The sequence below is a fragment of the Poromitra crassiceps genome (genome assembly GCF_964638095.1).
Source record: "Poromitra crassiceps genome assembly, chromosome: 6".
In the NCBI taxonomy this organism is placed as follows: domain Eukaryota; kingdom Metazoa; phylum Chordata; class Actinopteri; order Beryciformes; family Melamphaidae; genus Poromitra; species Poromitra crassiceps.
This window is the reverse complement of record NC_139627.1, coordinates 15,610,567-15,624,030: the sequence shown is the minus strand read 5'-3', so window position 1 is coordinate 15,624,030 and position 13,464 is coordinate 15,610,567. Positions and strand designations below refer to the sequence as shown.

At 47.1% G+C, this 13,464-nt stretch overlaps 1 protein-coding gene across 1 annotated transcript in view; it reads left to right on the top strand.

Moving 5' to 3' along the window:
- The first annotated feature begins 3,337 nt into the window (after positions 1-3,337).
- The window catches only part of lmbrd2b (LMBR1 domain containing 2b), a 29,908-nt gene continuing 19,781 nt past the window's right edge, over positions 3,338-13,464 (top strand). The window contains exons 1-5 of the mRNA XM_083638624.1: positions 3,338-3,469; positions 5,321-5,526; positions 6,936-7,048; positions 11,436-11,534; positions 13,207-13,374. Of these exons, the coding sequence (XP_083494750.1) occupies positions 5,353-5,526; positions 6,936-7,048; positions 11,436-11,534; positions 13,207-13,374 (554 nt within the window). The 5' untranslated portion in view covers positions 3,338-3,469; positions 5,321-5,352. The remainder of the gene's footprint in view (positions 3,470-5,320; positions 5,527-6,935; positions 7,049-11,435; positions 11,535-13,206; positions 13,375-13,464) is intronic.

Here is a 13,464-nt window from a genome sequence, read left to right as displayed (position 1 = left end):
GTCCTGCAGAAGATAGCAGAGGCGGGTCTAAAGTTACACCCAGACAAGTGCCACTTCCTGAAGAGGAGGGTGGAGTTCTTTGGGCATGGCATCGGCGCGGGGGGCATTCGCACCCTAGAAGAGAAGACTCAGGCGGTCATGGAGTGGCCCACCCCCAGAAACAAAGGCGAACTCGAGAGCTTCGTAGGGCTAGCCGCATACTACAGGAAATTCGTGAACGGGTTTTCTAAAATAGCGGAACCACTGTTCAGGTTAAAAGAGAAGAACGCAGACTTCCACTGGACGACAGAATGCCACCTAGCATTCAAAGCCCTCAAGAAAGCGCTGACCGAGTCTCCAGTGCTTAGAGCACCAGACCCCGCCCTGCCGTTCCTACTAGACACTGATGCCAGCAATGGGGGTATGGGGGCCGTGCTGTCCCAGGCGGGGCCGGACGGGGAGCGGGTGGTGGCGTACTATAGCAAGACTTTCGATAAAGCAGAACGTAACTACTGCGTCACCCGCCGGGAGCTCCTCGCCGTAGTAGAAGCACTAAGACACTTTAGATATTACCTCCTAGGACAGCCGCGGTTCACCATACGGACCGACCACTCGGCGCTGCAGTGGCTATGGTCCTTCCGAGAGCCGGAGGGACAAGTGTGCCGCTGGTTAGAGAAAATGGCAGACTACAACTTCACGATAGAACACAGGGCAGGGGCGCGCCACGTCAACGCAGACGCCCTGTCACGACGACCCTGTGCAGAGAGAGGGTGTACGTACTGCGAAAAGAGAGAAGAAAGAGAGAGAGAGCTCCAAGAGGAAGCTAGGATCTGCCCTAATCACACGGGGGATGGGCCAGTGTGCAGGACGCTGCGGGTAGCAGAGGCAGCGGATTGGAGGGGCCACCAAGAAAACGACAGGGAGCTGTCACCAGTACTGCAATGGGTAGAAGAGGGCCAGAAGCCGCCCTGGGAAGAGGTGGCGGGGGCCACCGACACAACCAAAGGGCTGTGGGCGGGGTTCGACACCCTGAGATTGAGTAACGGAGTGCTGATGAAGTCCTGGAAGGAGCCAGCGACAGGAGAGCATAAGTGGCGGAAAGTAGTGCCGACAACGTTGAGGGAGGAGGTGTGCAGGAGCTGCCATGGAACTGTAGGGGCTGGGCACTTTGGGGTAAACAAAACCCTCCGCCGCATCAGACAAGGCTTTTATTGGGGGAGGATGGGGAGAGACGTACAGGACTTCTGTCGACGCTGCGACCTCTGCGCAGCGTACAAAGGCCCGTTAGATCAGTCTCGCGCCCCGCTCCAACAGCTAGCAGCAGGAGCCCCCATGGAGAGGGTAGGGGTAGACGTGATGGGACCTTTCCCCCGCTCAGACAGTGGAAACAAGTACGTCCTGGTCGCCATGGACTATTTCACAAAATGGCCAGAGGCGTACGCACTACCCGACCAGGAGGCGGGGACGGTGGTCGACGCACTAGTAACCGGCATGTTCAGTAGGTTCGGAGCACCAGAGACCCTACACAGTGACCAAGGGAGAAACTTTGAGTCACGAGTGTTCGCCACCATGTGCGAGAAACTGAACATTAAAAAGACACGGACCACAGCATTGCACCCCCAGAGCGATGGCCTTGTAGAAAGATTCAATCGAACGCTGAAAAAGCAGTTGGCCATCCTCACGGAGGAGCACCAGAAGGACTGGGACACGCACCTGCCGCTCATCCTCATGGCCTACAGATCCGCCACACACGAGTCCACCTCCTGCACACCAGCTCTGCTCATGTTAGGTCGAGAACTGCGGACACCAGCAGAAATGGCGTTCGGCAAGCCACCAGATGCACTGGACGCTCCCCCAGGGCGAGAGTACGCCAGGAGGCTACAAGATCGCTTAGAGTCCGCTCACCACTTCGCTCGGGACCAGCTAGAGAAAGCAGGCATGAAACAAAAAAGGAATTATGATGTGAGGGCAAAAGGAAACCATTTCCAGGGGGGGAGTTGGTCTGGGTGTACACACCCCAGAGAAAAAAAGGGCGTAGCCCTAAACTGGACTGTCACTGGACAGGCCCATGCAGGGTCATGGAGAGAATGGGGGAAGTGGTGTACCGAGTGCAGATGCCACTTGGTGGCAGGAAGGTACTCCACCGAGACAGGTTGGCCCCATACCGGGGGGGGTGCACCTTTCCCCCAGATCTCGGCCGCCCGGCGGTTTCACCTAGACCGGCTGAAAGAAGGACTCTGTTCCCACAGAGAGGGGCGTCCGGCTATGACCGGGCGGGCCCCACTCAGGGACGTGAAAGCCCAGAGACACTGCAGGTGGGATCAGCCCCACAGACAGATTCACAGAGACTAACACGGCCACGGAGAGAGCCAAGGGCTCCAGGACGATTCAACAACTTTGAGTTGTACTAAAAAAAAAAAAAAAAAAAAAAAAAAAAAAGAGAGGAGATGGTGGTTGGAGATGTTGTATTGTTGTAACAGAAAGTAAAAGAGGTGCATGACATGAGATATTGTGGGGGAGGAGATGTGGGGAAGTCTGAGAGTGCAACATGCTGTGATTGAAAAAAAACAAAGAAGCTGTTAAAGAAAAAAGATGTTTTGGTACAAGGGGGTGTGTGATGTGTTATCAACGTGGGCGTTGACCTTATTGTTGGGCGGGGAGTATGTAGCGAATCAGCAGTACACATACAGGGGTGAGCATTGTGTCTCGACTGCAGATAGGAACTGATGTGTGGGAGTGTTGTATTGGGGAACACTAGGCTGTGGGGATACTTCCGGAGTGAACTGAGCATGCGCGTCAGTCTTCACACACTACTCGAAGGGAAAGCTGCTAGCTTTGAGCGTGACAACCGCTGAGAGTTGTAATATAACTAACTGTGAATAAAGACCCTTGTACCATCAAGAAGCCTCTGCCTCATGAGATACCGGGAACGTTACAGTATTATTATTATTATATTATTATACTTGGAAACCGTTTTATAAAAGCAATATAGCACTCCAGCTGCGTGGTGTTGTGGAATATATATTGTATATTCTCCACAACACACTTGCTCTCATGCTATATTGCTTATTCAAATTTATAAATGAGCTCAAAGCTCAAAGGACTTGATCTTTTGTAACACGTTATTGAAATATTGATTATTGAGATATTTGTGTTATTTATGACAGCTTATATATTTTTGAGAAATAAAATCGAGTCAACGTGACCACTTTCATTGACATTAAAGTATCGTCTGAGTCTTTCATCAAGCAGCTGATGTATCATGAGACCACAAAAGTTACTGCGCATGCGTCGAGCATTCCTCAGTCTGGGTGGATATGACGTCGTTGTCTGCTCCTGCGATCCGTCTCCTAGCACAGAAAACCAGGATGTGACTGCAGTCAGGAAACTGATGCATTATTTGATGGTAAACAGAGTGGAAATAACACTATCATCTGAAGATTATCAGACTTGTTGCTTGCCCTGAAAGGTGCGATAACAAAACACGACGGTAAGAGTCACCACGTCAGCAATTACCCTTGTTATTACTAACCTTACTAATCAGTTGTTTCGCAATGCGAGGCAACGTGAAGTTAACGTTAGCTGTCATGTTAACGCTAGCTTCTTGACAGTAGGCTATCTGGGCGTAACGTTACCTGTCCCCTGAGATAGACCACCATTAATTCACCTTATATAATTGGAATTAATAGCGGAGTTAATCATATGTAACTGGTGTAGACCTGTAACGCTACATGGCTGTTAAAGAACCTGCTTGGTTTGGCTGTCTGTCCATCTGCCTGAGCTAGCTGCCCACAGTCCTGTTCCTGTCGCCACTGGTCGCCACGCTTCAGAAAGCTAGACGTTACTTCTTTTACCTACGCATACGTCCTGGCGTTAACGTTACTTTACCAGTCAACGCTTTGTCACAACAGTAAACACATTAAACCGAAATTTAAATTGTTATTGTGGTCATCGCTTATTGTCACTGGACTCCTCCATACCTTATCTCGTCCAATATTCTTGTTTTGGTCTCTCGTTCTTGCTAGCTAATACGAGGGATCAGCCGAGCAGCATTTTGGTAAACAAACCGTGTCACTGGGTGGCAACGGCAACGGAACCCTATGGAGACCAAGTGGCGCAAGGCGTGAGTTGAGTGTCTGACTCTAGCCAGTTAACTCTGTTTACATTTTAAAAACTGCGACAGTTCACACAACTTTAACACGACATGATGCATCTACTATACATCAAACTCTTGGGCTACTTCTGCTCTCACTCAGAATGTCAAAATATAAGCGATGTGATGTATAGTTTTTGAGATATTAACATTTGTTTGACACAACTCATACTATTAACTGCCGCGTGGTTCCGCATTTCTGGGTGGCAAGTGACGTCACGCTGATCCCTCGTATATTAGCTGTCATTGCGACTGAATGTTTGGTCGTTTATTTAAACCAGGGACCAATACATTCATGTCGAGCCAGGAGAAAAGATGCTTTGTAACCGGATTGAGCTGCGAGTGCGAGCTCATTTAGCATCTGCAGGCCCTGGTCTGCTCAGGTGAACAGAAACCATAAAACCCAGAGCAAAACCTACAGTCTCACTATCATCTCCACTTCAAATGGACTGACATTGACAATCCACGCAGCACGCAGGCCTTTGTTGCGAGATTGCTCGCATTCCTCAATCTCTCCATCACTGATTTGTAAAGAAAATCCAGTTTTGTTAATGACAGTGTTGTAACAATGCAAGTATTATGCTTTTTCATTTACTTTGAAAGTATGTTGTGGTCCAAAGGAATAGCACAAAAGAGCCTTTCAGGGTGTATTCAGTGTTAGTGGGCAGGACAGGTCAGCAGGCCTTTGGTCCAGAGCCTCATGTCTTTGGTAATTGTGCCAGAGCTCATTATGATGATCACCGGCTGCAGTAATTGAGTGAAGAATGGGAGTCAATTAGTGTGGAAGAACAAATGTGCTAAGTCTGGCGCAGTGGTAGGTAGCGCTGTCGCCTCACAGCAAGAAGGTCCTGGGTTCCATTCCCGCCTGGGACGCTGTGGGCATGTCCCCATCCCCCATGTCTCAGTGCCTACTGCCCAGGTGGGCTCGTCAAAAGGGCCTTTCTGTGTGGAGTTTGCATGTTCTCCCTGTGCTCCGCTGGGGTTTCCTCCAGATAGGAACCCCCGCTTAAAAAAAAAGAAAATAAAAATACAAAAGAAGAAGGGAAAAAAAATCTATTGTATTCTACTTGAACACATTGCCCTGCTGTAAATAATGTATATTGAAAATATCTGAAATGTATATAAAAAAAAGAGTCATTGTTATTATTGAGGCCTATGTGATTATGATCGATGATGATGTGATTGCAGGTTAGGCTGTTGAGAGGAGTGCGGGCAGCGGGATGAGCGGGGCGGCCCTCGGCATCGAGATAGTGGTGGTGTTTTTCCTGGCACTGTTCCTGCTGCATCGCTATGGGGACTTCCGGAAGCAGCAGCGCATGGTGCTGTTCGGCACGCTGCTGGCCTGGTACCTCTGCTTCCTCATCGTCTTCATCCTGCCACTGGATGTCAGCACGGTCAGTGCAGGCTGCACACACACCACACGCCTATAGCAAAGCTGCTTTCACATTTTATAGCTACGTTTTGCTATCCAGATTTAATCAGACAGATATCAGCAACCTCATTTTGACTAGTCGTAATTAAGATTTGCGATGTTTATCGTCACTCCGGTCACTCCTAAAGACGGGTCAATATGAATCAGAACCAGAACCAATCAGAATCAGATCAGAACCACTCAAGGGCAATACTCATCCTCATCATCATCATCATCATCATCAGTATATAAAAGGGAGCTCGGGCTCTATCTATTTCTCTGTTTGTCTGTCTGTTCCACTGATGACATAAATTCACTCACACATAAGGCTATAGTTCAGTGATGATGTCACTGATGACATCACTGATGATGTGATGTTATACATAGGCATTGTGACATCATTGTGACATCACTGATGATGTCATCAGTGTGACACACAAGGCTATAGTTCAGTGATGATGTCACTGATGACATCACTGATGATGTGATGTTATACATAGGCATTGTGACATCATTGTGACATCACTGATGATGTCATCAGTGTGACACACACACACACACACACACACACACGAGAACAACTGAGGGGGAGAGAGACTGAGGGAGAGGGAGAGATAGGCGAGGGAGAGAGACTGAGCGAGAGAAAGAGGGAGACAAGAGCAACTGAGGGAGAGAGGAGAGAGAGGGGGAGAGAGACTGAGGGAGATAGGAGAAGGAGAGAGAGGGGCAGAGAGACTGGGCGAGAGAGAGAGGGAGACTGAGGGAGAGAGAGAGAGGGAGACATTGCGCATGCGCCAATAGGGCAGGCGAGGCCACGCAACAGCGGTGCTGCGTATGCAAGCTGCAGGGCGGGCGAGCCCGAGCGGCGGGCCGAGCCTAAGAGAACAACAGCAATAAGCAAAAATCAGCAGTAAAGAAAGAAAAAACATCGCATGGATGCATAACTGGGACGTATCCTCAGTGATGTACCCTGGGGTCATAGGATGTTTCGGGTCTCGCAACATCATACACCCTCGCCCAGGTGACCCAGCCGGGGCTGGCCAAGCCCCAACTTACGTCCCAGTAGCTACCCACGGTCAGCCCTATAGGGAGGGTCGAAGGTGGTCATGCGGTCAGGGCCTGAAATGTGCTTTTTGACTACGGTGTAATGGAATTACATACACAGTATATCTGCAATACATATCCAGTCTAGCTATTAACTGTTAAAACAGCCCTTCTCTGATATTCTGACATCTCTTCAAGAACACCTAAGCAGTGTGTGTGTGTGTGTGTGTGTGTGTGTGTGTGTGTGTGTGTGTGTGTGTGTGTGTGTGTGTGTGTGTGTGTGTGTGTGTGTGTGTGTGTGTGTGTGTGTGTGTGCGTGCGTGCGTGCATGTGTTTATCTTCCTACAGACCATCTACAAGCAGTGCAAGATAGATCACGAGGGGCATGCTTCTGTTCCCACCGTCAACCCACCTTCCAATCAAACAACAGCCAACAACTCCTCTGTCACACCCACTAAAAGGTGAGCATGTGATACAGTACTGTATGTAGCAAAGATTGGTAGGGTGGTGCAATAACCGAGATCGCATACTAATTTTGCTATTGCATCCTGTTGTTATTGCAAATAGGCTTCAGTGGCTGTAAAAGTTCTCAGAAACCAGGGAAGAGAGAATGCAAGCACAGTGTTTGTTTTGGTCAGATGGGTGGTGTTAGGCCTTTATATCAGTGTTTTGGTCAGATGGGTGGTGTTAGGCCTTTATATCAGTGTTGGTCAGATGGGTGGTGTTAGGCCTTTATATCAGTGTTTTGGTCAGATGGGTGGTGTTAGGCCTTTATATCAGTGTTGGTCAGATGGGTGGTGTTAGGCCTTTATATCAGTGTTTTGGTCAGATGGGTGGTGTTAGGCCTTTATATCAGTGTTGGTCAGATGGGTGGTGTTAGGCCTTTATATCAGTGTTGGTCAGATGGGTGGTGTTAGGCCTTTATATCAGTGTTTTGGTCAGATGGGTGGTGTTAGGCCTTTATATCAGTGTTGGTCAGATGGGTGGTGTTAGGCCTTTATATCAGTGTTGGTCAGATGGGTGGTGTTATGCCTTTATATCAGTGTTGGTCAGATGGGTGGTGTTAGGCCTTTATATCAGTGTTGGTCAGATGGGTGGTGTTAGGCCTTTATATCAGTGTTGGTCAGATGGGTGGTGTTAGGCCTTTATATCAGTGTTGGTCAGATGGGTGGTGTTAGGCCTTTATATCAGTGTTTTGGTCAGATGGGTGGTGTTAGGCCTTTATATCAGTGTTGGTCAGATGGGTGGTGTTAGGCCTTTATATCAGTGTTGGTCAGATGGGTGGTGTTAGGCCTTTATATCAGTGTTGGTCAGATGGGTGGTGTTAGGCCTTTATATCAGTGTTGGTCAGATGGGTGGTGTTAGGCCTTTATATCAGTGTTTTGGTCAGATGGGTGGTGTTAGGCCTTTATATCAGTGTTTTGGTCAGATGGGTGGTGTTAGGCCTTTATATCAGTGTTTTGGTCAGATGGGTGGTGTTAGGCCTTTATATCAGTGTTTTGGTCAGATGGGTGGTGTTAGGCCTTTATATCAGTGTTGGTCAGATGGGTGGTGTTAGGCCTTTATATCAGTGTTTTGGTCAGATGGGTGGTGTTAGGCCTTTATATCAGTGTTGGTCAGATGGGTGGTGTTAGGCCTTTATATCAGTGTTGGTCAGATGGGTGGTGTTAGGCCTTTATATCAGTGTTTTGGTCAGATGGGTGGTGTTAGGCCTTTATATCAGTGTTTTGGTCAGATGGGTGGTGTTAGGCCTTTATATCAGTGTTGGTCAGATGGGTGGTGTTAGGCCTTTATATCAGTGTTGGTCAGATGGGTGGTGTTATGCCTTTATATCAGTGTTGGTCAGATGGGTGGTGTTAGGCCTTTATATCAGTGTTTTGGTCAGATGGGTGGTGTTAGGCCTTTATATCAGTGTTGGTCAGATGGGTGGTGTTAGGCCTTTATATCAGTGTTGGTCAGATGGGTGGTGTTAGGCCTTTATATCAGTGTTTTGGTCAGATGGGTGGTGTTAGGCCTTTATATCAGTGTTGGTCAGATGGGTGGTGTTAGGCCTTTATATCAGTGTTGGTCAGATGGGTGGTGTTATGCCTTTATATCAGTGTTGGTCAGATGGGTGGTGTTAGGCCTTTATATCAGTGTTGGTCAGATGGGTGGTGTTAGGCCTTTATATCAGTGTTTTGGTCAGATGGGTGGTGTTAGGCCTTTATATCAGTGTTTTGGTCAGATGGGTGGTGTTAGGCCTTTATATCAGTGTTTTGGTCAGATGGGTGGTGTTAGGCCTTTATATCAGTGTTGGTCAGATGGGTGGTGTTAGGCCTTTATATCAGTGTTTTGGTCAGATGGGTGGTGTTAGGCCTTTATATCAGTGTTGGTCAGATGGGTGGTGTTAGGCCTTTATATCAGTGTTGGTCAGATGGGTGGTGTTAGGCCTTTATATCAGTGTTTTGGTCAGATGGGTGGTGTTAGGCCTTTATATCAGTGTTGGTCAGATGGGTGGTGTTAGGCCTTTATATCAGTGTTGGTCAGATGGGTGGTGTTATGCCTTTATATCAGTGTTGGTCAGATGGGTGGTGTTAGGCCTTTATATCAGTGTTTTGGTCAGATGGGTGGTGTTAGGCCTTTATATCAGTGTTTTGGTCAGATGGGTGGTGTTAGGCCTTTATATCAGTGTTGGTCAGATGGGTGGTGTTAGGCCTTTATATCAGTGTTGGTCAGATGGGTGGTGTTAGGCCTTTATATCAGTGTTGGTCAGATGGGTGGTGTTAGGCCTTTATATCAGTGTTTTGGTCAGATGGGTGGTGTTAGGCCTTTATATCAGTGTTTTGGTCAGATGGGTGGTGTTAGGCCTTTATATCAGTGTTGGTCAGATGGGTGGTGTTAGGCCTTTATATCAGTGTTGGTCAGATGGGTGGTGTTAGGCCTTTATATCAGTGTTGGTCAGATGGGTGGTGTTAGGCCTTTATATCAGTGTTGGTCAGATGGGTGGTGTTAGGCCTTTATATCAGTGTTGGTCAGATGGGTGGTGTTAGGCCTTTATATCAGTGTTGGTCAGATGGGTGGTGTTAGGCCTTTATATCAGTGTTGGTCAGATGGGTGGTGTTAGGCCTTTATATCAGTGTTTTGGTCAGATGGGTGGTGTTAGGCCTTTATATCAGTGTTGGTCAGATGGGTGGTGTTAGGCCTTTATATCAGTGTTTTGGTCAGATGGGTGGTGTTAGGCCTTTATATCAGTGTTGGTCAGATGGGTGGTGTTAGGCCTTTATATCAGTGTTGGTCAGATGGGTGGTGTTAGGCCTTTATATCAGTGTTGGTCAGATGGGTGGTGTTAGGCCTTTATATCAGTGTTGGTCAGATGGGTGGTGTTAGGCCTTTATATCAGTGTTGGTCAGATGGGTGGTGTTAGGCCTTTATATCAGTGTTTTGGTCAGATGGGTGGTGTTAGGCCTTTATATCAGTGTTTTGGTCAGATGGGTGGTGTTAAGCCTTTATATCAGTGTTGGTCAGATGGGTGGTGTTAGGCCTTTATATCAGTGTTGGTCAGATGGGTGGTGTTAGGCCTTTATATCAGTGTTTTGGTCAGATGGGTGGTGTTAGGCCTTTATATCAGTGTTGGTCAGATGGGTGGTGTTAGGCCTTTATATCAGTGTTGGTCAGATGGGTGGTGTTAGGCCTTTATATCAGTGTTTTGGTCAGATGGGTGGTGTTAGGCCTTTATATCAGTGTTTTGGTCAGATGGGTGGTGTTAGGCCTTTATATCAGTGTTTTGGTCAGATGGGTGGTGTTAGGCCTTTATATCAGTGTTGGTCAGATGGGTGGTGTTAGGCCTTTATATCAGTGTTGGTCAGATGGGTGGTGTTAGGCCTTTATATCAGTGTTGGTCAGATGGGTGGTGTTAGGCCTTTATATCAGTGTTGGTCAGATGGGTGGTGTTAGGCCTTTATATCAGTGTTGGTCAGATGGGTGGTGTTAGGCCTTTATATCAGTGTTGGTCAGATGGGTGGTGTTAGGCCTTTATATCAGTGTTGGTCAGATGGGTGGTGTTAGGCCTTTATATCAGTGTTTTGGTCAGATGGGTGGTGTTAGGCCTTTATATCAGTGTTTTGGTCAGATGGGTGGTGTTAGGCCTTTATATCAGTGTTGGTCAGATGGGTGGTGTTAGGCCTTTATATCAGTGTTGGTCAGATGGGTGGTGTTAGGCCTTTATATCAGTGTTTTGGTCAGATGGGTGGTGTTAGGCCTTTATATCAGTGTTGGTCAGATGGGTGGTGTTAGGCCTTTATATCAGTGTTGGTCAGATGGGTGGTGTTAGGCCTTTATATCAGTGTTTTGGTCAGATGGGTGGTGTTAGGCCTTTATATCAGTGTTTTGGTCAGATGGGTGGTGTTAGGCCTTTATATCAGTGTTTTGGTCAGATGGGTGGTGTTAGGCCTTTATATCAGTGTTTTGGTCAGATGGGTGGTGTTAGGCCTTTATATCAGTGTTTTGGTCAGATGGGTGGTGTTAGGCCTTTATATCAGTGTTTTGGTCAGATGGGTGGTGTTAGGCCTTTATATCAGTGTTTTGGTCAGATGGGTGGTGGCACAAAATAACTCCACCAAGATGTCTCAAAATGTGCTTCTCAGTCCTCGAGAACTGTGGCGCTTGTTAGGAGAGAGAAGGGAATTGCAACCAACTACAGAAAACCACCCAAAACTCAAGCACTAATGGCTGAAAGGAGACTTAATATTCAGCTTCATGTCATCTTAACTGGTATGAATACTAGAGAAGTAAGAGAAGTACATTACAGCAGAGAGTGCAGACAGTAAATATGCATGGATTTGTTTTGACGCCCCTTCTCTATAATAATAGTGCCCCCAAGCCATGCTACAAGCCATGGAGCTACATTCCAGATGGGATTATGCCTGTGTTCTGGAGAGTGGTGTACTGGACATCCCAGTGTCTGACGTGGTCAGTATTACTATGATTATTGTTATGCCTTGAAACCTCTAAGAGGTGTTGTTATATTTCAGGGTTCCCATGGGTCCTTGAAATCCTTAAAGGAACAGCTCACCCTAAAATCCAAAATACATTATTATATTCCCTCCCACCTGTAATGCTATTTATCCATCTACTGTATATCGTTTTGTGTTAGTTGCCTGAGTTTCGGAGATATCGGCCGCAGAGTTTCTGCCTTCTCTCCAATACAATGGAACTGGATGGCACTCGGCTTGTGCTGCTCAAAGTGCCAAAGTTTGAAAAACTCAACAGCAATGTCTCTTTCCAGAAGTCATGACCCCGTTACTCAAGATAATCCACAGACCTTGTTATGAGCAGTTTCATGGAGGAACTATTTTCTTTTGACCGAACTACACCCGCTAGCTGCTAGCTAGTTCCTACACGAGACTGCAAAAGAAAATAGTTCCTCCATGAAACTGCTCACAACAAAATCTGTGCATTATCTTGAGTAACCGGGTCATGATTTCTTGAAAGAGACAATGCTGTTGAGTTTTTCAAATGTATTCTTTTGGTGCTACGAGCACTACAAGCCGAGTGCCATCCAGTTCCATTGTATTGGAGAGAAGGCAGCCATCTCTGCGGCCGATATCTCCAAAACTCAGGCAACTATCCCGAAACGATATAGATGGATAAATAGCACTACAGGTGAGAGGAAAAATATGTATTTTGGATTTTAGGGTGAGCTGTCCCTTTAAGCATTTGTGAATTTGAGAGAGAGAAAAATCAAAGTGATTGAAAGTGTTTTTGAAACAATGCACATAAATAGACATGAGTCATTGAAAGTGTGATGGAATTGTTCCATATACTGTATCTCTCACACACACACACACACACACACACACACACACACACACACACACACACACACACACACACACACACACACACACACACACACACACACACACACACATATATCATGTGGTCTTATGTTATGTTACGATGTCCTTTCATAGCACAGTTAAGCCTCTGTCTCTTTTTAATAGTTGTCTGTGAGCTTCTGTAAAGCTGCTAGTTGTTGTGAGGCCATGTTCAGACTAGGAGGCCAAATCTGATTTGTGTGAACTTTAGTGACCTATTTATCCAGATTGGTTTTATGAGTCTGGACGCTCCAAGTCTGATTTGTGTCACTTGTCCCAAACCACATATGGAGGTAGTTTCCAATCTGCTTTCGACTGATGTGACTTGAGTGCGGACGCGCAGATCCACCAAATCTGATTTGAACGTCACTCGCAACTCGTCGTCAAATGCTTCTGCGTAGGAAAACCACGTCACCAACGTACGTATTTACTGATGCCCACGTCGTTACCATAGCAACCCATGCAGATAGGCTGTTTAGGTCTGGACCACACAGATCCGACTTGGGAATCAGATTTGTGGCAGTGCGGACACACTCCCAAATCAGATTTGGGAAACCAATCAAGATAATGATGATTAATGACTTTATCAGCAAATCGGATTTGCCTGTAATGTGAACAAGTAACCTTGATCTGTGTCTCAAACTATGCCGTGTTGGGTCCTTGAATTTGAGGGAATTGGGCCTGGAAAGTCCTTGATCACCACTCTGCTAAAGGGAGTGGTTTCTTTGAGATGTACTGCACTGAATGACTTGTTGTCTCCTCAGGCTGCTGCTGCCGTTCATGCAGTCATACGCCCGCTCGGGCGGCTTCTCCATCACCGGGAAGATTAAAACGGCGCTGATCGAGAACGCCATCTATTACGGAACCTACTTGCTCATCTTCGGCTCCCTGCTAATATACGTGGCCATTCACCCTGAGTGGCATCTCTCCTGGTGAGTGCGCTACACGGAAAACATCGTAGTCTGGGGCGAATGTTTACAAATCGAGGGTTAGCAGCAGTCGGAAATCTTTGACTGGATCTG